General features: G+C 44.6%; 1 protein-coding gene and 1 non-coding gene across 4 annotated transcripts in view; one reads left to right on the top strand and one right to left on the bottom strand.

Annotated features, from left to right (window-relative positions):
• TBC1D2B (TBC1 domain family member 2B) overlaps nt 1–27,969 on the top strand; it is an 84,853-nt gene that overhangs the window by 16,596 nt on the left and 40,288 nt on the right. For all 3 annotated transcript variants that reach the window (XM_065871435.1, XM_065871436.1, XM_065871437.1), the window contains exons 2-3: nt 4,265–4,418; nt 13,987–14,152. In XM_065871435.1, coding sequence (XP_065727507.1) covers nt 4,265–4,418; nt 13,987–14,152 — 320 coding nt within the window. The remainder of the gene's footprint in view (nt 1–4,264; nt 4,419–13,986; nt 14,153–27,969) is intronic.
• LOC136119475 (U6 spliceosomal RNA) lies at nt 13,023–13,129 on the bottom strand. The gene has a single exon (XR_010655477.1). It is a non-coding gene; the product is annotated as a U6 spliceosomal RNA (small nuclear RNA).

Raw genomic sequence — 27,969 nt, forward strand, 5'->3', positions numbered from 1 at the left:
AAAAAAATAAATTTATTTATTTATTTTTGGTTGCGTTGGGTCTTCGTTGCTGCGTGTGGACTTGCTCTAGTTTCGGTGAGCGGGGGCTGCTCTTCATTGCGGTGTGCAAGCTTCTCATTGCGGTGGCTTCTCTTGTTGCAGAGCACGGGCTCTGGGGTGCACGGGCTTCAGTAGTTGTGGCACGCAGGCTCAGTAATTGTGGCACGTGGGCTCAGTAGTTGTGGCTCGCAGGCTTAGTTGCTCCGCAGCATGTGGGATCTTCCCGGACCAGGGCTCAAACCTGTGTCCCCTGCACTGGCAGGCGGATTCTTAACCACTGCTCCACCAGGGAAGTCTCGCCAGTTATATACTTTTAAGTTTTCAGATACCCACATTAAACAGGTGAAATTAATTTTAATAAATATATTTTATTTAACCCAATGTGTCTATAATATTTCATCATGTGGTAGTAGCCGTATTTCACGTGCTCATGAGCCATGTGTGGCTAGCGGCTACTGTGTTTGGATGGGGCAGATTTAGACTAACTTTACCTGACTAACCAGGACTGGGGCAATGAAGAGACATCTAATTAGGACTGAACAAGATTAAATCTCAGTTCAGTCTCTGTTTAAAAGATATCAAGTGGGAAACATGGAGGTTTTGTAGATCGCTGCTGATTGTGCTGTTCTACTTTTAATCCTGCCCTGTCTCATGGGTCTCAGCTCCCTGAGGGAAGGGCCTCTGGGGGCTTTTCCCGCCTCCTTGATCATAGCACATGCCCTGGAGCCATGTGCCCCCAACAGCCTTTCACAGCTGCTTGGGATTGAATTTGAGGTGCTTTTAGTGGTTGCTAGATTTTTTTGTTTTTAAAGGAAATGAACCCCAGTTAATCATTGTCTCGAGGTAGTTTTGCCTGCCTTATTGACCAGATTTCTGTAACATGAATAATATGTCAGACATTGAGAGCACATGATCTAAAAGTTTTTTTGCCCGAGGAATTTAGTGAGAGATGATTAAGAAGTTACTAACTGTTCCTCAGTCCGAATTTAATACTCAGAGATTTAAAGGGAAAAGGCTTTCTTGTAACAAGCAGCTTTCTCATGGTGTTTGCATTTCAGGAAACAGCTAGAGAGGTTAGTGATGGATCTGACACAGTATGGTCTTCTCCCTGGGATGGGGACGGGGGCCAGGCAGGGGAGCTGGTGGGAGGACCAGAACACACGCACACATGTGCACACACATGCATGCACTGTCAAAACACACACTTTCCCCTAAGCTGGGGGTCGGGAGACTAGGTGCTCAGTATGGACTCTGTGAAAGGAGGGAGGAGGAGGGATTAGGTGGGCTTTGGGTTCTGATTTGGCTGTCTCCCAGCCCCTTGCTCTTCCAGCCACTCTCTCCCCTCCTCTGGGAACGCTGGGGTCTCTTGTCCTGCCTCGGAGCCAGGCTGAGCCCCCAGCTGTGCTTTAGGGCTCTTGGGCCTGAGCAAATCTCCTCTTCTACCTGAACCCTTCTTCCCCTGCCCCCCTCCCCGACCCCCCCAATTTCCAAGAGCAGTGACTTTGTCTAATCTCATCATTGCCCTGCCAAGAATCCAGGAAGGCACTGGAGTCTCTTTGGGCGTTGTCCCTGCTTATCCCAGCTCCACCCTCCTGCCAGCCTCCGCTTGCCTGTGCTCTCTTGCCTCTGGGCCTTTGCACATACTCTTGTCTCTGCCTGGAGCTTCTTTTTTGTCTTGTCCTTATGGCCACCACCTGCTTCCCCTTTAAGACCAAGCTCCTGCATCATTTTATGATTACTTGTTTATTCATTTCTTCACTTACTTATTCAGCCAATATGTATCTGGCACTGAGCTGGATGTTAGAAAAATGGAGACATCTCAGAGTTTATGTTTATTCGAGAAGAGAGACATTAAGCCAAGACTGTGAACGTTTTGAATCCACAGGTAGCAGCTTTCCTAAACTTTCAGTACCTGATCCTTGACCCATCTCCTCTGCACCCTTCCGTCACACCAGCCCCACTTCACCCACTCAGACCTCTGTCATAGCACTTAACACACTCTTGAAACTACTGATTTATTTTTCCTATCTTTCTCACAAGCCCTGATTCCAGGTTCCTGGTAGATAAATATTAATAGTAAATGTTCGTTGAATGTATGGATGAAATGATGGCTTGGCTGATAGTTGGAGGGCTTTTCTGTAAGAAACCCAGAGATCATGTAGCGAATGGCTTTCCTTACCAGGGCTGTGCCTGCAAGTGTCACTAAAAAGACTCCAGGTTGTAGCAAGAGCACTTTGCTTGTGGACAGTAGAGGTTTGGTCTCTGGCTTGTCACTTGCTGTCGGGCCTACAAAGCAGTTTTCCAGATTGCCTCTGACCCTGGGATAGAATTTATAGGTGCCGAAACCACCGTGTCTGATGTCTGTACACCTTACTGGGTGCCACTGGTTCCCATAATCATGCCGTGGCATCCTTCTCCTTGGGACTTCTTTTTGGGGGCAGCCTGGAGACCTGTGACCCACACCTGCCATCTAGTTTGTTTTTTGTAGCTAGGTTCATTGTTTTGGGTTCCCTCTGTATCTTGGTTGATTTTTTTTTTTTTTTTTTTTACAGTACGCGGGCCTCCCACTGCTGTGGCCTCTCCTGTTGCGGAGCACAGGCTCCGGACGCGCAGGCTCAGCGGCCATGGCTCACGGGCCCAGCCGCTCTGCGGCATGTGGGATCTTCCCGGACCGGGGCACGAACCCGCGTCCCCTGCATCAGCAGGCGGACTCTCAACCACTGTGCCACCGGGGAAGCCCTGATTTTTTTTTTTAATGTTTACAGTGAAATTCACTCTTTGTGGTATATAGTTCTTTGAGTTTGGACAGATGCGTAGAATCATGTATCTACCCCCACAGTCATGGTGCAGAATAGGTTGATTACCCAAAAATCCACTTGTGCTGCCCCTTTGTAGTCAGTCGCCCCCTTCACCCAAGCCCTGGAAACCACAGATTTGTCTTCTGTCCCTATAATTTTGCCTTTTCAAGAATGTCACATAAATGGTATTGTGCAGTATGTAGCCCTTTGGGACTGGCTTCTTTCACATATGCGTGTAATATTCATCCATGTTGTGTGAATCAATCGTTTGCTCCTTTTTACTGCTGAACGGTATTTCATGGTACGGATGTGCCACAGTTTATCTGTTCACCAGATGAAGGACATTGGGCTTGTTTTCACTTTTTGGCGATCATGAATAAAGCCTCTGAACACTTGCATGCAGGTTTTTGTGTGAATGTACATTTTTATTCCTCTTCATTGAATACCTAGGAGTGGGGTTGCTGGGTCACTTGGTAAGTGTATGTTTATAAGGAACTGCCAAACTGTTTTCCAAAGAGCTGCACTGTTTTACATTCCCACCAGCAATGAATGAAAGTTCCAGTTGCTCTGGATCCTTTCCAGCCTTTGGTATTATCAATTTAAAAAAATTTTAGCCATTGTAATAGATGTCCTCTCTAGTTTTTAATCTGCAGTTTTCTTTGCTCACTCTCCCAGTTGCTGACAGGATCTAAATACCATTATTTGATTTGATTTGGCAGGGATGTTATCCATACCCATGTGAGATTTGACTTCTTAATTTATAGGTGCTCAGAGTGAAAGGGCACTGGGGATATCAAGCCTTCCTAAAACCTTTTGAGGAAAATGTTATGTTGTATCATTCTGTAATTTTAGAATTTAAAAAGATTTCTTATTATTAGGGTTAAATTCTTTATTTTAAAATTGCTATTTTCTTGACCAATTGTAGTGAACAAAAGTTACTAATCTTTTTTTTTTTTTTTTAAGAAGATGTTGGGGGTAGGAGTTTATTAATTAATTAATTTACTTTTGCTGTGTTGGGCCTTCGTTTCTGTGTGAGGGCTTTCTCTAGTTGTGGCAAGTGGGGGCCAGTCTTCATCGTGGTGTGCAGGCCTGTCACTATGGCGGCCTCTCTTGTTGCGGAGCACAGGCTCCAGACGCGCAGGCTCAGTAGTTGTGGCTCACGGGCCTAGTTGCTCCGCGGCATGTGGGATCTTCCCGGACCGGGGCTCGAACCCGTGTCCCCTGCATCGGCGGGCAGATTCTCAACCGCTGCGCCACCAGGGAAGCCCCCAAAGTTACTAATCTTGAAATTGAAATTTCTTTGACCTGTTCTTCTTACCTCTCCCTTTCATGTGGCAAGGTGTCCAGTCTGTCTTCACAAAACATAATTATTTTTTTAAGGTATGTTATTGGTGGCTATAACACTTTTTCCTCTTCCTTCTTTTTAGGCCCCTAATCGTCAACTCATGACTTACTGGTTACAAGAGCTTCAGCAGAAGAGATGGGAATATTGCAACAGTCTCGACATGGTAAAGTGGGACAGCAGGACCTCCCCGACTCCAGGGGATTTTTCTAAGGGTCTTGTGGCCAGAGATAACACAGGTAGGTCAGAAAGGGAGGGCACCTGTGTCAGTGCTTTGTGTGTCGCCGTTTGACGTAGCGAGTCAGCTTAGCAGAGGAATTGAGAATGAAAATAATAGTGGTGATCCCTTATAAGTGGGCCGCATCCTATAGTTATTGAGGGCTTCCGTTTCCATGTACAGAATTGTATTCAAGCCCAGTGACAACCTCAGGAGTAAGGCAAGGCTGGTGCTATAAGCATCCTAAAGAGATGGTACGGCTGAGAGCAGTGGGTCGTGAGTTGTGCTGACGTCCAGTCTGACTCCAGGGCCAGCCCGCTCTCTACTCTGTCTGAAGGTGAAGCACCCAAACCCACAGCCCTGTGCACAGATATGCGTGCACACTGGCAAGATGTTCTCAAAGCACTCAGTGTGATTCAGTGATGTTTCTTGGGAAGCTTTTAACTATCAGACACTAATTCTGTTTTATCCTGGATCTGTGGTATTTCCATAACTCATGCTAATCCCTGGCTGATTGCAGTGTGGAGATGATGTGGTTTTATATTGGAATATCAAAAATTAGAACCCTGTGATCTCCTCCTGACTGTCTGGTGGTGCTGAGCATTGTTAACTGAAAGAACAGGACTATGGTTATACACAGACCACCCCTGACCCGGCGCCTGCAGGGACTACTGAGGTGGGGCTGTATTTGTGGTCCCTCTCTTCACACAGGGAGAAGAGCAGGCCCAGAAAAACCTGACCCCTGGGCCTTGAAGTAAGGCATGAAAAGGCCAGGCCATCACACCAGCGTTTCTTAAGGACTGAAGGAGTGCATATTGGAATTTAGCCAGCATGGGCTAGTTCTCATGCCTGTAAAGAGGTGTGGTCCAGGCTTTGTAACACCTGCGGGACCTTTGCTCAGGAGAACACAGGCGACAGTCAAGCTCCCTGTAAATGAACGGTGGCATTGGCACATGTGCAGCCAACTTGTTTTGGAAACAAACACCTTCTTGGACTTCTTAAATTATTTTTTTCCTCCAAATCCCTGTTTTCCTGCCAGCCTTGTTTTTACCAATCAGTAGGTTAACCCTCTGGTCAGTGAGAAATTACTATGTGTACTTCACTCCTCTTCCTATGCTGTGCTATGAGAGTTCTCAGGTCATTTTCATGGATGTCTTAACACGAATGATAGCAGGAGCTGAGAGGATGCCTCCAGTTTGGCTGAGAGGATGCCAGAACCCTCACTATGTTTAGTTTGTACTTCTGCTCATTGATGACTTAGTTATTTAAAAAAAACACTATTATAGTGCTTTTGATCAAAAGAAGCTCTATAACTCAGTATCAGTCACTTGGAACGATTGGAAACCCTGCAGGGAAACCAGCAGTATTCATGGTGGTAGCTAGTGCCTTTGGCACAGACGATACTCACTTTGCCTCTGTTCCTTCTTTCTGAGGTCACCAAGCACTTCTCTCTAAGGGAGACTCAGGCATTAGACCGAGAGGAGGACCAGAGGAATGAAGCCCTGTGGTCTCTTTATAACACGCATCCTTCCTTCTTTTAAGCCAAAGTGCTGAGGCTAGGGAGCCGGCAAAAACACCTGCAGCCCGCATTTGGTTCTCTGCATTTGGTTTTGGGACTCTAGCCTGGGAGTTTGGAGTTGGCACCCTCTGGTGTTTACTCATTCATTCAGCAAGTAGATGCCCATGATGGGCTTGGATCTCCTCCCTCACAGAGTTTCTAGTCAAGCAGAGTGAAGAAAAAGTGAGATCACATGAGAGGGAAGGTACAGGGCACCAAGTGCCATGAATGGGTTGAGCACAGCTTTGGGGTGGGTGGGTTCACTCTCTGAGATCTGAGGATGACCCGGAGTCAGGCCAGGTAAGAGGAGTGCAATGCCCTCCAGGAGCTGGAAGGAGGGTGTGGCCAGAGGGTGCCAGCAGTGAGCTGAGCCTGGAGGCACACCCAGGGCCAGGGTGGGAGGGGCCTGGACCTCTGGGTTTGGGGTTTTGGACTCTCCTAAGAGCAGTGGAATGCTCTTAAATGCTCTTAAAATTGCTATTTTCTTGACCACTTGTAGTGAACAAAAGTTACTTGAAGTCATCTTGAACAAAAGTTCAAAGTCATCTTGAACAAAAGTCATCTTGAAGATTTTATGTGCGGAACCGACTGTAATTTTGAACTTCTGCCAATTTTTATATAGCTTTTAAGAACAAATGATGAAACTTTGGATGACCAGGCAATTTTCAAGACTATAATTATTCAGGAAGTCAGAAAGTCTAAAGGGGGAAGACAAGAAGAAAAGGCTAGATTTTCGTCACCCTCCTTTTTTATCATCATTTTAGATAAAAATTGGTTTAAAGGTAAAATGAGTTAAGGTATGTGGTGGTGCTCTGTCGTGTTTCTGAAGCCATGCTTGTAATTATCTGCTTTGCTTATCCTAAATCGTGCTAACTCTAGCTAGGATTGAAGACAAATGTTTTATTACTCTGATTTACATTAAAAAATAAAACTTTTCCTACTGTCCTCTCCTTGTTACCCAGTTTTTGGTAACATTTTCATTTGTTGTCTAATGGGTGTCACCCAGCAGTACCCTCCTAGCACCGAAATTCAACATGGGGAAAGATATAGGGAATTAACGTTTGACAGGCAGTTGTATCTTGGAAGGCAGCTCTCTCTGGTGGAAGGATCCCTGTGATCCTGGGTTTGAGTCTTGGCTTTGATATTTACTATTTGTCAGACTCTGAGTGAGTCATTTTCTCTCTAGTAAAGGGTAGCAAACTGCAGCCTGTGGAAATGAAGTTTTATCAGAATAAAGCACCACTCACTTATTTGCATATTGTCTGTGGCCGCTTTTGCACACCAGTGGTAGAGTTGAATAGTTGTCACAGAGACCATTTGGCTCACCAGTCTAAAATATCTACTACTGTCTGGGCCTTTAAGAAGAAGTTTGCTGACCCTTGCTGTGATGTCTTGAGCATACCTCTCTTTTTGAGCCTCAGTTTCTTTATCCGTAAAATGGACATTGTTCATTCCGTCTTTCACTCCAGGCATTCTTGTATTCTAGGCATTTGTGCCAGTACCTGGGATGTAAAGACAAATAAGTCGTGGGTCATGTTCTCAAGGAGTGTGTGGTCTGGTGAGGGACCCAGACAGGTAAAGAGGCCTGCACAATGCAGTCTGGTAAGCACAGGGCCAGAGGTGAGCACAGGAAGCTTACCTGCGTGTGGGTGTTGGAGGGTAGGGTGTTGGTGGTGTCTGAGAAGGCTTCCTGGACTAGGAGAGGGCTGAACTGAGTCCTGAAGAGCTGGCCTTGTGAAGCAGGGAAAGGAAAGGCCTGGAGACCCTAGAGACCAGGGCCTGACTTGAAGGTAGAGAGTGTGGACAGGAGTGACAAAGAGAAAGTTGGATGGATGATCAGGGACCAGACCTGGAAGGGCTTATGCATTTGAGATGATTAACCATGGCCGAGTGGGAGAGAATGGATTCCTTGGCAAGACAAGAGGAAGGGAGACCAGTTAGAAGGCTGGTTGAGCCTAGAAATCATAGTATCCTTGAGTAGGGTTGCAGCAGAGAAGATGGAAAAAAGTGGGCAGAGTCGGGAGATTGTATGGTGGGAGAACTGGTGGATTAAAAGGTGGGATTAGCTTTGAGGGAGAGGGAAGGCAGAGGGTGCCATCCAGGTCCCAGGCCCAGGCATTTGGCTGGATGGGATTGGAAGGAATACTAACAACAACCTTGTCCCCCACCCGTCCCCATCCCGCCAGTATTTCTGTTTTGAGCATCAGATGGGAAACTGCAGTGTTAAGTGTAAAGTGTCAAGTGTATTATATATACACACGTATACATACATATATGATATTACCATTTTGAATCGGTTAGGATTATGTTCAGCCGCAAGTAACAGGAAACCTAATAGGGACTTACAAATAGAGATTTATTTGTCACACGATGGCAGTCCATAGCTGGCGAACTTCCTCCCCAGTGCCATTGAGGGACCCATTCTGTTCCCCAGCCTTAGAGTATTAGCTTCCCTCCTCGTGCTAGCTGCCTTTGAGAGTGACACCTATATTAAAAAGGAGAAAGCTCTCCCAGAAACTCTTGCTTTATGCCTTATTGACTAGAACTGTGTCATAGAGACTCCGGAATGGAGTTTGAGGAGGCCAGTGTTTTAGCTGAGCGTGTGGCCACCATCAAAACCAGGGTCTGTAAGGAAGAGCTAGAATGGGTATCAGACAGGCAGCTGGCAGTGTCACGTAACTGCCTACATTAAATTTGTTTTCAAGAGTTCATGTTTCTAGAGTAAGAATCTGTTCATCTGTGTGACTGTAGTTTGCAGCCTCGATTAGTCAATCAAGTGTTAGAAAGTGAGATGACTTTGTTTGATCTGATCTGTCTGCCTTCCATCTGCAGCCTGGCCTCTGAAAGTATGCCACGCCTCAGACACCACTCTGCTTGTCTTCCGTGTTTGGATAGATAAAGACTTAGTTTCAACACAAAAGGAATACTTTGCAAAGATAAAATCAAGAGTCTGCAGACCTTCATATCTGTTGGGAACGAGGCAGCCAGAATCCAAAGGAGGCTTGTAGCGAGCTAATAGCCTCATTACAAGCTGTGTGTCCAGCACGTTCTGTTTACCTCATTTCCCATGTAAACTAATAGACAAACAAGTCAGGGATAACAAGACTTTGTTTTTTTAAGACTTCCTGAGAGTTCAGGAATACAAAAGCCCTCACCATCACAGGGGGAAAATGGTACAGTGAAGATGGTTTGAGGGATGACCACACCTTTCCTTCTCTGAAGCAGCCTCGAGAGTAACTGCCACCCTCTCTCTCGGCTTGTGTGGGAGCAGGGGGAGGGGAAGGGAAGTGGCTGCTTGTTCCAGTCCTCCCCCAGTTTGAGCCGCGCTGTCTGTGCAAGTGCTGGAACTGGTGGGAGGGAAACCGTAGGGTGGGACGCAGACCCCACATTAGCAGAGCCACAGGAATTCCATGCAATCATTTCATGTCACAGTTCCCTAAAGTCATCAAAGAAGCTGTGCTTTTATGTTATCCTGTTTGTAGAATACTACAAAACGCCATGTGTTGTTTTAAAGTGTAAGTCACGGTGATTAGCAGCCTTGTAGCTGAGAGGCAGCCTGATCTAGTGCAGAAAGCTGATGGAATGAAGGGCACACACTGTCTCCCTCTCTGTGAGCAAGAAGCTGTCTCTGATTCCTTCTGGATGGAAGGTTCTGTGATTCCTAACGTCAGGCTGTGAAAGGGAGGGAGATGATGAGCAGGGTCAGATTCCAGCTGTGTCTCTGGGGGAGCCTGGGGGAGCCTCCTGAAGAAGGTCCAGAGGAGACGGTCCGTGGTGGGCTGGAGTGTGGTGCCTGTGGAGGCAGGCGGGGCCTGGCTCTGGGTGCGATGTGGCGCCGTGAACTGGGGGGGGGCGGGGGTTGGGCGGTGTGCTGGGGTGCCGAGCCACTGCAGGAGTGCAGGGCGGTGGGAGAGGGGAAGAGAGGGAAGCCCTGGAGTCAGGTGTGCTCCCCACCCCTAGTGCAGGGGGTCTCTCAGAGGCAAGGTGGCAGGAGAGGGGCAGCCAGGAGGGATGATGGGCGTGGTTCCTTAGAGAACGACATGGGCCTGCCGCCTCCTGCGTGATTTCCTCAGCCTCCAGAAGGCCCTCCCTGCCGCACCATGGCAGTCGTTTATTCATTCCTTCAGCCATTTTACCAGCATTTATTGAGTCTCTCCTCTGTGGCTGCTGTTGGGTACGCAGCTGTTAGCAAATCAGGCTGGGGTCCAGTTCTCACAAGATTTACGTCCTTGGTGAGGCATGGGAGAGAGCAGACAGATGCGTAATTAGCCAGACACGTGGCCTGGCCCACGGGGGATGCTCAGACCCGGTGGCTTGCTGCCTCTTCCTTTTGGGGTTAGATGCACACTGTGTCCTTACTTGGAAGATAACTGTACCGCTCCTGACCACGCCTTCACAATCTGGGTTAAACTCACTTTGATAAAAAGGGAAAAAAAGCTTTTTCAGGTTAACCCTGCTCTGAGTGTCCTCCCCCAGCTCACACTGGGGACTTGCAGGCTCTCTTTTGCGGTATCTTTGAGACACATGGCAATGGCCTTTTCCCAGTGCTTTTCCCTCCTTTCTTGGAGGATGCTGCCTCTTGGGCACTCTGTTCTGCCCTCTGCGAGGTTGCTCGTGGTGGAGCTCGGAGCCGGAGAGGAGGGCAGACTCACGGAGGTGTCCATATGTGAGCAGGAGCCTCCCTCTGTGGGCCCCACAGGGCCCCTGGTGTTAGAATGCGTTCAGCGGGAAGGACTCCTGGAGATCTGGGAATGGCCACGCCAGAATGATAGAGGCTGTGCTGGAATCAGAACCCAGGAAATCTGTGGTCTAAAAGTCGCTCAGAGGTGTCATTTAGGCATTGGGAAGTGTTCAGAGATAACAGAGAAGGTCTGAACACCAAAACTCTTCAAGCACAGACTCTCTCCCTACTGCAGCTGCAAGATAAAGCACATGTTCATGAATCCAATCCATCCTCTTAAGGATTTCAAGGAAATACTGCCCTGTCCTAGTTTGTGTCCTTCTTGAGGCGGTTCCCTGAATGCTAATGTTAGGACATGTATTGAGGAGAAGCCAGCAGCTCCGCTTTTAATTAAGGAAATCTCATGTGGTCTTTTAACAACCAAAAACCAGACAAAACAATCTAGCTAAAAGTGGGAAATGGCTTCTTTTTCACGTCAAACGATGACTTTTAGAAACGGTTTGTTTTGCCAACATCCTCCCTGGCCTCCGGTCCCTTTTCTGCACCCCACCCCCAGGGCCTGAGTTCCTCAGGAACCATTTCCAGTGTGGGTCCAGGGCTGCTGGCAGGCCTGGGCGTCCTGGTAACAGGTGCTTGGCTATGCGAGAGAGCTTGACAGTCTCACCAGCAGAGGGGCCGCTCCTCACCTTGCTGCCAACCCACACAGGAAGAAGGGGCTGGACTCTGCTCGAAACAGAAACAGTGCAGTGCACTGTGTTTATTTCCTGGTTTGGTTTAGAGTTGTAATGCTTTGCCTGTGAGGGGTCTGCGAAAGACCAGCCTCCGGGAAGCCTGGGTGTCGGTTTTACCTTTGTCTGAAATAGAGGTGGTGCATCTGTGTGCCCAGTGACCGACACACACTCACAGATGTCGGATGCCTGCCTCTACCCAGTACAGTCACTGCACCCGCCATAAGGCTGTTGTCACTGCAGGAGCAGGTGACTGCCTTCTAGCCCCAGCTCAGGGCTCCTGTGTCCTGACAAATAAAGTAGGTAGAGGAAACTGGACCTGGTTAGTGGTGTTTGAACTTGTTTTTTGTTTGTTTATTGGAACTCTTTTTTTCCAAATGAAATCTCAAGAGGAACTCCAGGATATAAAAGAGTGAAAAGAGGAACCACTGTGGTTGAAGCTGAGAGTGGGACCCCTTCCTTCTCTCCCTCTGAAAATCCCCAAGGCATCTCCTGGACCCTAAGGCTCAGAGGAAAGTCTGGATACCAGGGACTCGATGCATTCGGTGGTGACTTGGAGCTTAACATTTTATTATTTTATATCTTTCTCCTAGATGCGTTCTCCTTTAGGGCAAGAACTCTCTCATTTTTTTGTACTCCGAGCACGTAGTGCTTCATACACAGTGGTAACTTGAACCAAGAATCAGGAACCAGTGGTGGTTTGTAACTTCTGGCCTTCTTGACTTAATCTTATAATCCATTGCCAAGCCTATAGTTCTTCTGTCTCTCAACACACCCTCTTGCTTTTTCCACTTAGAACGCTACTGTGAGCCAGGTGTTGACTCTCCTGGGCAGGCACCAGTTCCCCTCATGGATACACAGCAGTCATTTCGTGTCACAGCCAGCATACTTTTCCCAGTGTGTTCCTGGAGCCCTTGCCATGCTGACTGTGGTCAAGTTAGTGACCTGCCAACAAAGTGTGAGCCCATCATAAGGTGTTCCCGTTTGGAACATCAATTTTCAAGGGCCCCTGAGTCCAGGATTCCCTGTGCTCTGCCTTCTCTATGAGTGCTCGATGACCTTCACAGTGACCTGTCCTAAGTGAACTCAGGTTGTGTGCTTATCTGATTAGAAAGTAATTTTTTACTTGGTTATCAGTGTTCAGCGTTCCATTCTGATTCTGTTTCCACTGAAGGAGTGATGGTTGATATTGCCAATGTAGGGATGCTTTATTCAAGGGGAGTATAGGTCAAATTGATTATTGTAAAACAATGTTAAATTCTGTTTACAAACATATATATTCTCTGAGAGATTATATCGTTTGGAAGAATACAAAGTATTTATTGTTGGATACATTTTATCAAAACTTTAGAAAAGTAAGTTTTTATTATGGGTCTTATGGGAAATTTTAAGCATATGCAAAGAGAGAATAACATAATATTACCCACATGTTTATTAGGTAGTTTCAACAATCAGTATTTCATGACCCATCTTGTTTCATTGGTATACTTACCCACTTAATTTTGTTATTTGGAAGCAAATAACATGTTATTTGAGGCAAATATTATTTATTTGTTAAATAACAAAACGTTATCTTTTTCTTTGAATTTTATTTTTTTATACAGCAGGTTCTTACTATCCATTTTATACATATTAGTGTATATATGTCAATCCCAATCTAAAAATACAGAACGCTTCATGAATTTGCATGTCATCCTTGCGCAGGGGCCATGCTAATCTTTTGTGTATCGTTCTAGTTTTAGTATATGTGCTGCTGAAGCGAGCACCAAAATGTTATGTTGAAGCAAATTCTGGGCATCATATGATTGCAACCTTAAATATTTCAAACATTTACATTTTATTTTAAGATTTTTTTGATGTGGACCATTTTTAAAGTCTTTATTGAATTTGTTGCAGTATTGCTTCTGTTTTTTAATGTTTTTTGGCCACGAGGCATGTGAGATCTTAGCTCCCCGACCAGGGATCGAACCCATACCCGCCCTGCAATGGAAGGCAAAGTCTTAACCACTGGACCCCCAGGGAAGTCCCTCAACCACTTACATTTTAAAGATACATTCTGAAATTTGATCATGCTTTAGCATCAATGCATTTGCCTATGAATTTACTGAACTGCTATCCTTTATATGCAAACTTATTTTTTCAGTGTCACTATTTGCGATCAGCAAGTATATATATATTCTATTCCCCTCACTTTCTTACAGAAAAGGGCATTAATGTAATCTGGTCTGCACTTTGCTTTTTTCACCTAACAGTTTATCCTGGAAATTGTGCCTTATCGGTATAGGTGAGTGGACCATGATCACAGCTTTATACCTGGTGTACTGATCTACAAGACAGCAGAGAAGAGCCCTAGCTGCTTCTTTCCCTGGGCCGATGCTGTTAACTTGGTGGTTTGAAGCATGTACCACCTTCCTTTGAGGACCATGGGTCTACTTTAGATGAAAATGGTTGCAGAACACGCTAGCCGCCTACAGATTGTGTTTTCATGTAGTACACATTAAAAATATACTATAATATATACTATATAGATTTTTATATAGTATATCAAGACAGTGTGCTATGTAGGATATCAAGTTCCCCGTGGAAACTTGCAGTAACTGACACTTGTTTGCCTTTCTTTCAGATTTAATTAACCTGCACCCAAATGCTTCTGCAGAAAAAGCCAGAAATGTCCTAGCTGTGGAAACTGCCCCTGGAGAGCTGGTGGGAGAGCAAGCTGCAAATCAGCCTGCCCCAGGGCATCCAAATTCCATTAACTTCTCTTTGAAACAGTGGGGCACTGAGCTCAAGTGAGTCTTTGGAAAGCAGCATGTGAAACTGAAAATGGCTTATTTCTGATAATGTATGTTATAATTTTATATATGAAATTATAAAACCACCTGACATCTGTGAAGGCTTTATCACAAGGTACTTTTGCATATTTTGTTATTTTTTTAGCTTGTGTGCCTGTTGCTGTGAAACACTTCCACACTCATGGTTTAATTGCTTGACTCTGTGAGGTAGGTCATATGGTTGACATTTTACAGAGAGAGCAGTTGGCTCAGGAAGAGTCCTTGTCTAAGGTCACAAGTCTCCCAGGCTACAGAGTTGAATGAGCATCACCACAATCAATTTGAGAACATTTTCATTACCCCAGAAAGAAACCCCAGTACCCGTTAGCAGTCCCTTCCCCTTTCCCCCAAACCTCTTCCTATCCGGCCCTTGGTAGCCACTAATCTACTTTTTGTGTCAATGGATTTGCCTGGTCGGATATTTCATATAAATGACATCATACGGTATGTGATCCTCTATGTCTTGCTTCTTTCACCGAGCATAATGTTTTTAAGGTTCATCCATGTTGTAGTACATATTAGTACTTCATTTCTTTTTTTGTTGTTATAAATTTATTTTATTTATTTTTAGCTGCGTTGGGTCTTCGTTGCTGCGTGCGGGCTTCCTCTAGTTGTGGCGAGCGGGGGCTACTCTTCATTGCAGTGCGTGGGCTTTTCATTGCGTTGGCTTCTCTTGTTGCGGAGCATGGGCTCTAGGCACACGGGCTTCAGTAGTTGTGGCTTGTGGGCTCTAGAGCGCAGGCTCAGTAGTTGTGGCGCATGGGCTTAGTTGCTCCATGGCATGTGGGATCTTCCCAGACCAGGGCTCCAACCCGTGTCCCCTGCATTGGCAGGCGGATTCTTAACCACTACGCCACGAGGGAAGTCCCTATTTCTTTTTATTGAGCAATAAGATTCCATTATGTGGGTATACCACATTTTGTTTATCCATTCTTCAGTTAAGGGAAATTGGGGTTCTTTCTACTTTTTGGCTACTATGAATACAGCTGCTATAAATATCTGTGTGCAGGTTTTATGTGGGCATAATTTTTCAACTTCTTTGAGTAAATACCAAGGAACACGATTGCTGGATCATATGGTAAGAGTATGTTTAGTTTTGTAAGAAACTGCCAGTCTCCTGAAATGTACCACTTTGCCTTCACTTCTACCAGCGATGAATGAGAGTACCTGTTGCTCCACATCCTTGCCAGCATTTCGTGTTGTCAGATTTTTGTCATATCATGCCATATGATGTGATGCATTTTTCATGTGCTTATTTGCCACCTCTGTATCTTCTTTGGTGGAGTGTCTGTTAAGGTCTTTGGCCATTTTTTAACTGGGTTGTTTGTTTTCTTATTATTGAGTTTTAAGAACTCTTTGTATATTTTGAGTAGCAGTCCTTTATCAGATGTGTTTTTTGTAAATATATTTTCACAGTCTGTGGCTGTCGTTTAATTCTTATATTGCCTTTCACAGAACAGAAGTTTTAAATTTTAATCAAGTTCAACTTATCAATTATTTCTTTCAAGATTGTGTCTTCGGTATTGTATCTAATACCTTCACCATACCCAAGGTTGTGTAGGTTTTCTTCTGTGCTAACTTGTAGGAGTTCTATAATTTTGAGTTTTACATTTATGTCTGTGATCCATTTTGACTGAATTTTTGTGACGTGTGTAAGATTTGTGTCTAGATTCTTTATTTTGTATGTCGACGTCTAGTTGTTCCAGCACCGTTTGTTGAAGAGGTTATCTTTGTTCCATTGTATTGTCTTTGCTTTTTTGTCAAAGATCAGTTGACTGTATTTATGTGATTCTATTTCTTGATTCTCTGTTACGTTCCATTAAGGTATTTGTCTATTCTTTTGCCAATACCACACTGGCTTGATTACCATAGCTTTATAGTAAGCCTCAAAGTAGAGTAGTGTCAGTCTTCCAGCTTTGTTCTTCTTCAGTATTGTGTTGGATATTCTGGGTCTTTCCCCTCTTCATGTAAACTTTAGAATCAGTTTGTCAATAACCACAAAATAACTTGCTAGGATTTTGATTGGGGTTGCATTGAATCTATAGATAAAATTGGGACGAACTGACAATGTTGAGTCTTTCTATTCATGAGTGTGGAATATCTCTCCATTTATTCTGTTCTTCTTTGATTTCATTCATCAGAGTTTTGTGGTTTTCCTCATACAGATCATATATATATATATATATATATATATATATATATATATATATACTTAGATTTATACTTAAGTACTTTGCTTTCTTGGGTGCTATTGTAAATGATATGGTGTTTTTAATTTCAAATTCCACTTGTTCATTGTTGGTATATAGGAAAACAGTTGAATTTTGTATATTAATCTTATATTGTGCAACCTTGCTGTAATCACTTATTATTTCCAAGAGTTTTTTGGTTAATTCTTTCAGATTTTCTACATAGATGGTTGTGTCATCTATGAACAATTTTTTGTCTTCCTTCCCAGTCTTTTTAATTTCTTTTCTTTGCCTTATTGCATTAGCAAGGACTTCCAATATGGAGTTGAAAAGGAGTGGTGAGAGGGGACGTCGTTACCTTGTACCTGATCTTAGTGGAAATGCTTCAGGTTTCTTACCATTAAGTATGATGTTAGCTGTAGGCTTTTTGTAGATAGTCTATCAAGTTGAGAAAGTTCCCTCTATTCCTAGTTTACTGAGAGTTTTTATCATGAATGGGTGTTGGATTTTGTCAGATGCATTTTCTGCATCTGTTGATAGGATTATGTGATTTTCCTTTTCTAGTCTGTGATGTGATGGATTACAATAATTGATTTTAGTTTTTAAATTTATTTATTATTTTTGGCGGTGTTGGGTCTTCATTGCTGCACACGGGCTTTCTCTAGTTGCGGTGAGCGGGGCTACTCTTTGTTGCGGTGAATGGGCTTCTCATTGTGGTGGCTTTTCTTGTTGCGGAGCACAGGCCCTAGAGCGTGGGGACTTGAGTAGATGCGGTGCATGGGCTCAGTAGTTGTGGCTCGTGGGCTCTAGAGCACAGGCTCAGTAGTTGTGGCACACGGGCTTAGTTGCTCTGTGGCATGTGGGATCTTCCCGGACCAGGGCTCAAACCCATGTCCCCTGCATTGGCAGGTGAACTCTTAACCACTGCGCCACCGTTAGAATGTTGAATGAGTCTTGCATACCTTGGATAAATCTCACTTCGTCGTGAAGTATAGTTTTTTTATACATTTTTGAATTTGATTTGCTAATATTTTGTTGAAGATTTTTGTATCTGTGTTCATAAGAGACATTTCTTTTTTTATTCTTTTTTTGGTTTGCCATTAGGGGAATGCTGCTCTCATAGAATGAGTTAGCAAGTATTCTCTCTGCTTCTATCCTTTGAAAGAGATTGTAGATAATTAATATAACTCCCTGGGACTTCCCTGGTGGTCCAGTGGTTAAGACTCTGTGCTCCCAGTGCAGGGGCCTGGGTTCGATCCCTGGTCAGGGAACGAGATCCTGCATGCCACAACTAAAGATCCCGCATGCTGCAACTAAAGGTGCCTTATGTGGCAACGAAGATCCCGTGTGCTGCAACTAGGACCCAATGCAGCCAAATGAATAAATAAATATTTTAAAAATTAGTATAATTTCTTTCTTTAATGTTTGGTAGAATTCATCAATGAACCCGTTTGGGCCTGTACTTTCTGTTTTGGAAGGTTATTATTGATTCCATTTTAAAAATAGATATAGGCCTATTCAGATCTTTTATTTCTTCTTGTGTGAGTTTTGGCAGATTGTGTCTTTCAAGGGATTGGTCCGTTTCATCTGAGTTATCAAATTTATGGACATGGAGTTGTTCGTTGTATTTCTTGCGTATCCTTTTAATTTCCGTGGAATCTGTGGTGTTTTTCCCTCTTTAATCTCCGACATTAGTAATTGGTGTCATTTCTTTTTTCCTTAGTTAGTCTGGCTAGAGGCTTATCACACTGATTGATCTTTTCAAAGAACCAGCTTTGGTTTCATGTTTGTTTTTTTTAACATTTACTTAATTTATTTTTTGGCTGCGTTGTGTCTTAGTTGCGGCACTAGGGATCTTTCATTGTGGTGCACGGGCTCTTCGTTGCAGTGTGCAGGCTTCTCTCTAGTTGTGGCCTGCGGGCTCCAGAGCACATGGGCTCTGTAGTTGCAGCACGTGGGCTCTTTAGTTGTGGTGTGTGGGCTTAGTAGTTGAGGTGCACGGGCTTAGTTGCCCCACGGCATGTGGGATCTTAGTTCCCTGACCAGGGATTGAATTGGCATCCCCTGCATTGCAAGACAGATTCTTAAGCACTGGACCACCAGATAAGTCTCTGGTTTCATTTTTTTCTGTATTGATTTCCTGTTTTCAATTTTATTGATTTCTGCTCTACTTATTATTATTTATTTTCTTCTGCTTACTTTGGATTTAATTTGCTCTTATTTTTCTAGTATCCTATGGTAGAAACTTGGATTATTAATTTTAGATCTTTTTTCTTTTCTATTATATGCATTCAATGCTATAAATTTCCCTCTAAGCTCTGCTTTTGCTGCATCCCACAGATTTTGATAATTTATGTTTTCATGTAGTTCAGAATATTTTAAATTTTCTCTTGAGATGTCTTCTTTGACTCCTGTTAGTTGGAAATGTGTTGTTTAATCTCCGCATACTTGAAGATTTTCCTATTACCTTCTGTTACTGATTTCTGGTTTAATTCCACTGTGGTCTGAAAGCAGATGTTGTATGATTTCTGTTCTTTAAATTTGTTAAGGTGTGTTTTATGGCCCGGAATGTGGTTTGTCTTGATGAATGGTCCATGTGAGGAAAATGTATATTCTGCTCTTGTTGGATGAAGTAATTTATAGATATCATTTACATGAAGTTGATTGATGGTGTTCAGTTTGACTGTGTCCTTATTGATTTTTTGCCTGCTGGATTTGTCTATTTTGGATAGAGGGGTGTTGAAGTCTCCATCTATGATAGTGGATTCATCTATTTCTCCTTTCAGTTCTATCAGTTTTTGCCTCACATAGTTTGATGCTCTGTTGTTAGGCACATACACATTAAGAATTGTTATGTCTTCTTGGAAGATTGACTGCTTTATCATTATGTCGTGCCCTTCTTTATCCCTGATAACTTCCCTTACTTTGAAGTCTACTCTATGTGAATTTAATATAGCTCTCCTGCTTTCTTTTGATTGGTGTTATTTAGCACAATATGTTTTTCTCTATTTACTTTAATCTATTTGTGTCTTTATTTAAAAGTGGGTTTCTTGTAGACAACATATAGTTGTGTGCTGATTTTTGATCCATTCTGACAATTTCTGTCTTTTAATTGCTACATTTACACCACTGACATTCAAAGTGGATATTGATATAGTTGGATTAATATATACTGTATTTGTTACTGTTTTCTATTTGTTGTCCTTGTTCTTTATTGCTCTTTTTGTCTTCCACTCTCTTAACTGGCTTTTGTGGTTTTAATCGAGCATTTTATATGACTCCATTTTCTCTCCTTTCTTGGCATATCAGTTATACTTTTTTTTCTTTTTTCTTTTTTTTTACTTTTTTAGTGGTTGCCCTAGAGTTTCCAATATGCATTTACAACCAATCCAAGTCCACTTTGAAATAACGCTATCCACTTCACAGTTTGTGTGAGTACCTTATAACAACAAAATAATCCCAGGATCCTCCTCTAGACCCTTATATCATTGCTGTTATTCATTTCACTTATATATAAAGCATACATAGCACATATATACATAATGTGTATACATAAGCATACATAATATATGCATAATATAAGCTTGCACATATGTAAAATGTACATCAGTATACCATACATAACATGTATACATAAGTGTACATTGTTGGTATTATTATCTTGAACAAACTGTTACCTATTAGATCAATTAGAATAAGAAAAATAAAAGTTTTCATTTTATTTTCACTTATTCCTTCCTCAATAATCTTCCTTTCTTTATGATAGATCTGAGTTTCTGACCTATATTATTTTTCTTCTCTCTAAAGAACTTAATACTTCTGGCAAGGCAAATCTACTAGCAACAGATTCCCTCAATTTTTTTTTTTTGGTCTGAGAAAGTCTTTATTTTTTTTATTCTCCTTTTCACAGTTTACAGAATTCTAAGTTGGTGGGATTTTTTTTCTCTCAACACTTTACATATTTCAGTCTACTACTATTTGCATGGTTTCTGAGGAGAGGTCAGATGTAATTATCTTTGTTCCTCTATAGGTAAGGTAGTTTTTTTCCTCTGACTTCTTTCAGAATTTTTTATCTTTGATTTTCTGTAATTTGAAAATGGTATGCCAAGGTATGGGCTTTTTGGCATTTATCCTGCTTGGTGTCCTCTGAGCTTCCTGGAGCTGTTCTGTGGTTTGGTGTCTGAGGTTAATTTGGGGAAATACTCCATCATTATTGTTTCAAATATTTCTTCTTTTCCCCTCTCTTTCTTCTACTTCTGATATTCCCTTTATGAATATGTTACACCTTTTGTGGTTGTCCTATAGTCCTCAGATATTCTGTTCTTTTTTCTCTTCTTTTTTTTTCCCCCCAGTTTTTGTTCTCTTTGCCTTTTAGTTTTGGAGGATCCTATCTAGATATCTGTGTGCTCAGAGATACTTTCCTCAGCTGTGTCCAGTCTACTAATAAGCCCGTCAAAGGCATCCTTCATTATTTTCGCAGTGTTTTTTTTATCTCTGGCGTTTCTTTTTGGTTCTTTCTTAGAATTTCCATCTCTGCTTACGCTGCCCATCTGTTCTTGCATGCGGTCTACTTAATCCATCAGGGCCCTGAGCATATTAATCATAGATGTTTTAAATTTCCCGCCTGATACTTCCAATATCCCTGCCATGTCTGGTTCTGATGCTTGCTTGTCTCTTCAAACTGTGGAGGCTTTTGCCTTTTGGTATGCCTTGTAATTTTTTGTTGGTAGCTGAACATGATGTTCTAGGTAAAAGGTAACTGCTGTAAATAGGCTTTTAGTAATATGGTGATGAGGTGTGGGAGGTGAGGAAGTGTTGTATAGTCCTATGATGAGGGCTCAGTCTTTTAGTGAGCTTGTGCCTCTGGAGTTTGAACTTTGCAAGTGTTTCTCCGTGTTTTTATTCCTCCCTTAGGTGGGGCAGGATGGCTAGAATGGGCTGGAGTTGTGTATTCCCCTTCCCACAGGTCAGTTAGGCTCTGATAATACCCAGGTTAGTCTCTGGTTAATAGTTCAGGCCTTGTTAAGAACAGAGTACTCTGGAGTATTTAAAAATTATTCCTGGGCTTCCCTGGTGGTGCAGTAGTTGAGAATCCGCCTGCCGATGCAGGGGACATGGGTTCGTGCCCCGGTCCGGGAGGATCCCATGTGCCGCGGAGCGGCTGGACCCTTGGGCCATGGCCGCTGAGCCTGCACGTCCGGAGCCTGTGCTCCGCAATGGGAGAGGCCACAACGGTGAGAGGCCCGCATACCGCAAAAAAAAAAAAAAAAAAAAAAAAAATATTATTCCTTTTCCCCTCTCCCTGCCAGAAGTCAGAGGGAATTTTTCTCTGGTATTCACTGTGGGAACCTGGTCGAGCTCCTGGAGGTGACTCTCACAATATTGTGGGGACCCCTATGACAGGCCCTCTGGAGTTTTTATATTCTTTTTTTTTTTTTTTTTTTTTTTTTTTTTTTTTTTGCGGTACGCGGGCCCCTCACTGCCGCGACCTCTCCTGTTGCGGAGCACAGGCTCCGGACGTGCAGGCTCAGCGGCCATGGCCCATGGGCCCAGCCGCTCCACGGCACGCGGGATCCTCCCAGACCGGGGCACGAACCTGCGCCCCCTGCATCGGCAGGTGGACACCCAACCACTGCGCCACCAGGGAAGCCCACCTCTGGAGTTTTTAACTCGCAGTTGTCTGTACTGAGCCTCCAGCAAGTCATCAATTACGGTGAGTTTTCCTACCCTGGCACTGGTTCCTTAGGTGATCCTCTGCTCTAGGAAGCTGCGACTCCCCGTATTGGCCTGTCCTTCCAGTATTGGGGATAGCAGTTGGCCCTGTGTCCTCCCCTCTCTTATGGATCCAGGAAGTGGCTTGTTCCTTAGGTCACTGTTTCCCCATATTCTCACTCCCTGAGCTGCTGTGTTCCGGCCATTCCGTACCTTACTCCTCACCCAGGACCTTCACTCATGGTGTGTCCTTCTGCTCGGGGTGCCCCATGTCATCTGATTGAGTCCTTTGCCAGCCAGTTCCGAAGGTAAGGTGGGAGGGAGGAGGCAAGGTGGGGCTGTCTCCCTGGGTGCCTGCAACTGGAGCAGCACTGCTTTCATTGATTTCAACCTGTTGGACTTCTCCTTAAAGAAAGGGTTCTGTGCTCCTAAAAATGTTGGAAAGCCACCAAGAGCTTATCCCTTTCTTTTACAGGTTAAGAAGCTGAGGCTTAAGAGAGGTAATGAAACCACAGAAATGCATCTTGGTCGGGGGCTCTGAGGAGCTCCGGTTCTTTATGTCTCAGCACAGGAAGAATTCTGTGAGAGGCAAAGTGATAGATAAGAAGTGGTTTATTAGAATAGGACACTTGTGAGGTTTACAGGCGGGTGGGCAAGAGGGTGCCTCCCCAAGAACTTAGTGGGCTACAGTTTTATAATCAAAGGAAAAGAGGGGAGGGGGAAAAGACCACCTTCTTCCTCACTCTTTGAGTCTTCCATCGTTAACTCCTCCAACATGTTGGGAGGGGGAGTTTTTGACCCTATATGGCCCATCCAGGACTGTCATGGTGCTATGGAAAAGTTACTTCAGTATAATGAGGGTCTTTCACTTTGAAATGTCACCTTTCCCAAATTATTGCTTTTTATGTGTGCAGAGCATGTCCTAGGGGTCATTAACTTACTGACATCACAGGGCAGGATGTGGGTCTCATTCCACCATTGTTTTATTGTTTTGGGACATGTCTCATGCTTCTGTTGCATGGTTTTGTTGCTAAGCAAGCCTGCTTGGCTTTGTTGCTAGGGAGGTCTGCTTTCTTGAGTGATCATTAACTTACAGGGGACTCCCATACTTTTTTCTTTACTTACGATCCCTTAGTGGAATTGACTATTTAATTACCTACTTTGTCCCTTTACTCCGTCCCTATCAGTAAAGTGACTTGCTCAAGACACATAGCAGGTGTATGGCAGATCTGAAAGGCACCTTGGGTGCCTCGGTTGGTTGGAGCCCAGTGTTCCTTCCACCTCTCATTGTAAGAACATATTCGGGAAACTGTTGATTTGCCAGATTTCCATGCCTAACTAGCCTCATCTGCCCTCAAAGTTAGATAATGGAAAGTTGGGGAGACAGACCTGTAACACTGGCGGCTTTCTGATTATGGAGTGTGTCCAACCTAGGAAAGTGAGCACGTGTCACCTTTGCTTGTAACAACTGACTGTTCATTTTCAGGGTTAAAGGTCACTTGGAGATATCGTCTGTCAGCTGTGCCTTCCCACTGTAGCCCAGTGATTAAGAGCCAGACAGCTGAGTTCAATTCCCAGATCTACAATTTAAAAGCTGGGTAACTCAGGCAAATTACTTAAGTTTCATTTGTAACATGGGGGTAATAATTGCACATACTTTGGGAGATCAACATGATGATGACAACTTAAGCTGACCCTCCCTAAGTACTAGATGAGGGCTAGTTGTTGCTATTTTTGGGGGAGACACAGCTCATGGCAAAGCCATTCTCCATGGAAGTCCAGGGGGCCACTTCCTGTAGAAACCCTGATGTTTATTGATTGGCACATGGATCTTAGGTGTTTATGGTTTTTCTTTGCTTTTTTTTTTACTTACGGCGTGCTTAGCGAAGGTTTAAATAAAATGCTTTAGGTGCGTAGAGAGATTTTAATGACCATAGAAGTATTAAAACAATATTTCTATATTATAAATCCATGGCTCAAAAATTACATATATTTTATATAAATTTAAAATGGTGTTTTAATTAAAGTGTAGTCATGGATTAAGGGATAATTTTTTGTTTAAGTTTTTTCAAAAATTTATTTAACTTATTTTATTTTTGGCTGCATTGGGTCTTCGTTGTTGCCCACGGGCTACTCTAGTTGCGGCGAGCGGGCTTCTTATTGCAGTGGCTTCTCTTGTTGCGGAGCACAGGCTGTAGGTGCGTGGGCTCAGTAGTTGTGGCACACGGGCTCAGTAGTTGTGGCTCATGGGCTCTAGAGGGCAGGCTCCATAGTTGTGGTGCACGGGCTTAGCTGCTCCATGGCACGTGGGATCTTCCTGGACCAGGCCTCAAACCCGTGTCCCCTGCATTGGCAGGCGGATTCTTAACCACTGGGCCTCCAGGGAAGCCCCTTAAGGGATAATTGGATGCTTGTCTGCTGTGCTTTTATTGTGTTTATCAATACAGTTGAAACTCTCTTAACCAGCTTCCATTCCACCAGCTCCCCTATTTAACTGACATTCTAAATTCCCTCTATAGAGCTGTGGTCCGCAATGACCGCACGAGACTAATGGGGTACTGCAGGGCACCCTGTGCCTCTGCTCCCACCAGCCACCGGCAAACTTACCAATAGTTGGCTGGCTTTGTTCCTAACTAGTTGTACTTGTTCTTGTAATTACATAATTCAGTAAAATACTTAGTAAACCCATAACATATTGAAATGAAATGTTTTTTTCTGTGAAAAGTAAGTTGAACGCTTGGGGGAAATTTCATAAAGGTGAGTCACTAAAACACTGCCAGGATGTGGGTGGCACAGTTGTGAAAGATAGGAAAAAAAAAATTGTTCAAAACCTATAAAGGTTCTATACTTAGATTGTTTCACAACTGTTAAGCCCCCATTCTACTTTTTAAAAAGAAGCAAAACAAATTTGGAAAAGTTAGATGATGTCTTATGGGTGTGATTTATCCAAAAAAGATACCAGGGAACTGTGTTCAGTAACCTCAGACTCAAGAAGAAGCCTTGGCTGGCCTACATCAGGAGGCTGGCACACCAGTGCACACTTACTTGTGCCTTTATAGGTACATATGTTTGTTTTAAGTTACTGTTAAATGGTTTCCTGCTTTAACCAACGTTTTCATTAATCTTCTAACAGTCCAGATCACTTCAGATAAAAGAATTCAGGTAAAAGCTCTCATGTGCGGTTCTGGCTGGTCCATGTGTGAGTGTGCATGCTTGGGGGTGGGAGTGGGAGTGTGTGCTCTGGAGGCCGTGCAGAGTTTGAACAAGTTGGGTAGGCGTGGGAGGTGTGCTTAGGCTGCAGCAGTGCTGCAGGTTATGTGATGGCAATGAGCATTGCCCTGTGGTTCTGTGGGCCTGGACTGCGAGTCCATTGCCAGGTGCTCAGCCATGCCTGACATGTAGCCGGCAGCTCCCAGGGTCTAGCTCTACCTCTGCTCAGGAGTGGGGTCACGCCGTGGCTAGTGCTCTTTGTAGTCAGCCTGGGTTTTGGAATCACAGTCCTGCTACTCATTAGCTGTGTGATGTTGAGCCAGTAACTTAACTTCTCTGAGCTTTATATTCTCCATTAGTAAATTGGCTTCTCTGAGCTTTATATTCTCCATTAGTAAATTGGCATGTGTGTGTGTGTGTGAATATCCTTCCCCACTGGGTGGGTGTGTTAAGGTTATAAATAAGAACTGCCTAGCTCAGTGTCTAACTCATTGTAAGTGCTCAGGAAAAAGTGGTCACACGATCCAGTCCTGTTGGTATTGCTGCCACTGTTGTTACCCTGCCTCCGTTGAGCCAGTAAGTGAAGTGGACCTTTACTTTATTATCCATAAATAAAGTAGAGGGTGCCTTTCTGGAGGATGGGTGTGAAGGCCGGGGTGACTGGGAAGGTGTGCTTATCCTTCTGGGCTTGCCTCTGATAGGTCTTCTGCTAGCCGCTGACCTGCTCTGACCCTTTGTTTTTTGCTTCCCTCTTGACCCCTCAGGCCAGGTATAGTTATTTGTGTGCATGGCTGGTGTTCTCAGGAGACTGTTCTGGTTTTGCTGGCTAGGACCATGCCTGGTGGCTCATCCCCAGTTTGTAGCAGAGGGTGCGGCCCAGACCAAAGCAGGCAGATGGTTGGTGAATTTGGGGAAGTCGTTCATGCCCAGTAACTGTAACATGGTACTTATTTGTGGTTTCCCTTGTAAGGCACAGCTCTGTCTATACCAAGACAGAATTTAGTCACCATGCTGCTGCCCCACGCTGATGTTTCAAAGCCAAGCCTCCTGGAGAGGGAAGCATGAAGGGCGGTGACCGGCTTCCTGGCTGGCAGAGTTTCAGTGATCGCGGGAGTTGGCTGGGCTTTCTGCACCTTGCTGCATTAGCGCCCAGTCCTCTCCGACAGCTCCTTGGGGAGCAAGGGTCATGCTCAGCAGCTCTGTCCCAGCAGTCCTCTCCACCTCCACTGGCCACACACTTCTGGGGGCCCACGAATCAGAAGGGCCACGGTTGCGTGACACCGCTCCATGAAAATTGCTGCAGTGGTGAGAGGAGCGATGGCTTTGGCTTATAACCCTGGCTGGGATGTGTGGTCATCCTAGTCAGCATGGGAAACAGGCTCAGAGAACTTTGGTGCCTTGTTCAGGGCCACCGAGGGAGAGAGTAGCTGGTGCACGTCTGCCACTGTATTTAGAGTTGGGGGCTGGGAAGGGAAAGCTGCCTGCACCCTGTACCGTCTGCCGGTCCTGGGCCCACCTATGGCAGGGGCCCTATACTCTCAGTGACCTGCATCAGTTCTTGCCACTAGCTCAAGCCTTTCGGGAGGCGTCTCATTGCCTTAGGCCGCAGGCTACGCGCTGAACGTGGCATTAGAGGGCCAGTGGGCTCATCTCCCCTATCTCAGGCCTGCTTGGCCTCTTTCAGTTCTTCAAACACACTGTCTTCCCTACAGGCCCTGGTCAGGCTGACCTTTTGCTCGGAGGGCTCGCTCCTCCTGGTGACTCCCGGTCACCCTTCAGGGGAGCCTCGTTCCGCCCACCCCCCTGCTTTTCCTTCACAGCCCTCACTACCACTTGGAATGATTCTGTTTCTTTGCATTCTTGTCTGTGGTCCACCTCCCTGGTGGGGCTGGGGCCTCCATGGCGGGGCAGGGACCCCGTCTGTCCTGGCTGGGTGTGTCCCCAGCACCTCACATGGTACTTGGCACGTGGTGGGTGTCTGGAGCCTGCTTGAGGAAGGAATGATGAGCGAAGGGCTCAGTACCCTTCCCAGGGCAGAAGCACTCTGTTCCTGCCGCTTGGGGTTTGTCCTCACCCTGTGCACACGTGCGGGTGGCACTGTCCACACCCTCCTGCCAGGGGCTGCAGTTCCGTGGGTGCTGTCTCTGCTATTTGGCCTCCTGGGAAGGGGTTTCCTTCTAATGAAGTGTTCACCTTCTTGACTGGGAATCCACGGCAAATAATATACATTCATACATAAATGTATACTGTTTGTAAGCACACAAAACTGAAACAGAAATTTCATACAGTTTTAACGGTTATACCTAGTAAAGCCGAGTACTAATTTCTCTTCCAATGTATTAAAAAAATTCCCATCATGACCCTCGAAATTGATTTCATGGCTCTTTAATTCTATCTCCTGGCCCGCTAATGGGTTGCCACCCATAGTTTGAGAAGCACTGCTTGGAAGGCTGCCTCTGGTTGTGTAGCCTGGCTCCGCCCCCCCCCCGTCATCTTTGCATCTTCCTCTTCCCCCTCCTCTGTGGCCTGGGTGCTCCATTGGATAAGAGGTAGTCCCTCCCTGCCTTTGAGGTACTTAGAGTCCTCAGGGGAGACAGACAGGCAGGTAAGGAGTCCTGTCATAAGGCACTGTAGGGTGCAGTTGAGGGCTGAACCCAGCATGTC

The sequence above is a fragment of the Phocoena phocoena genome, chromosome 2 (genome assembly GCF_963924675.1).
Source record: "Phocoena phocoena chromosome 2, mPhoPho1.1, whole genome shotgun sequence".
Lineage (NCBI taxonomy): Eukaryota > Metazoa > Chordata > Mammalia > Artiodactyla > Phocoenidae > Phocoena > Phocoena phocoena.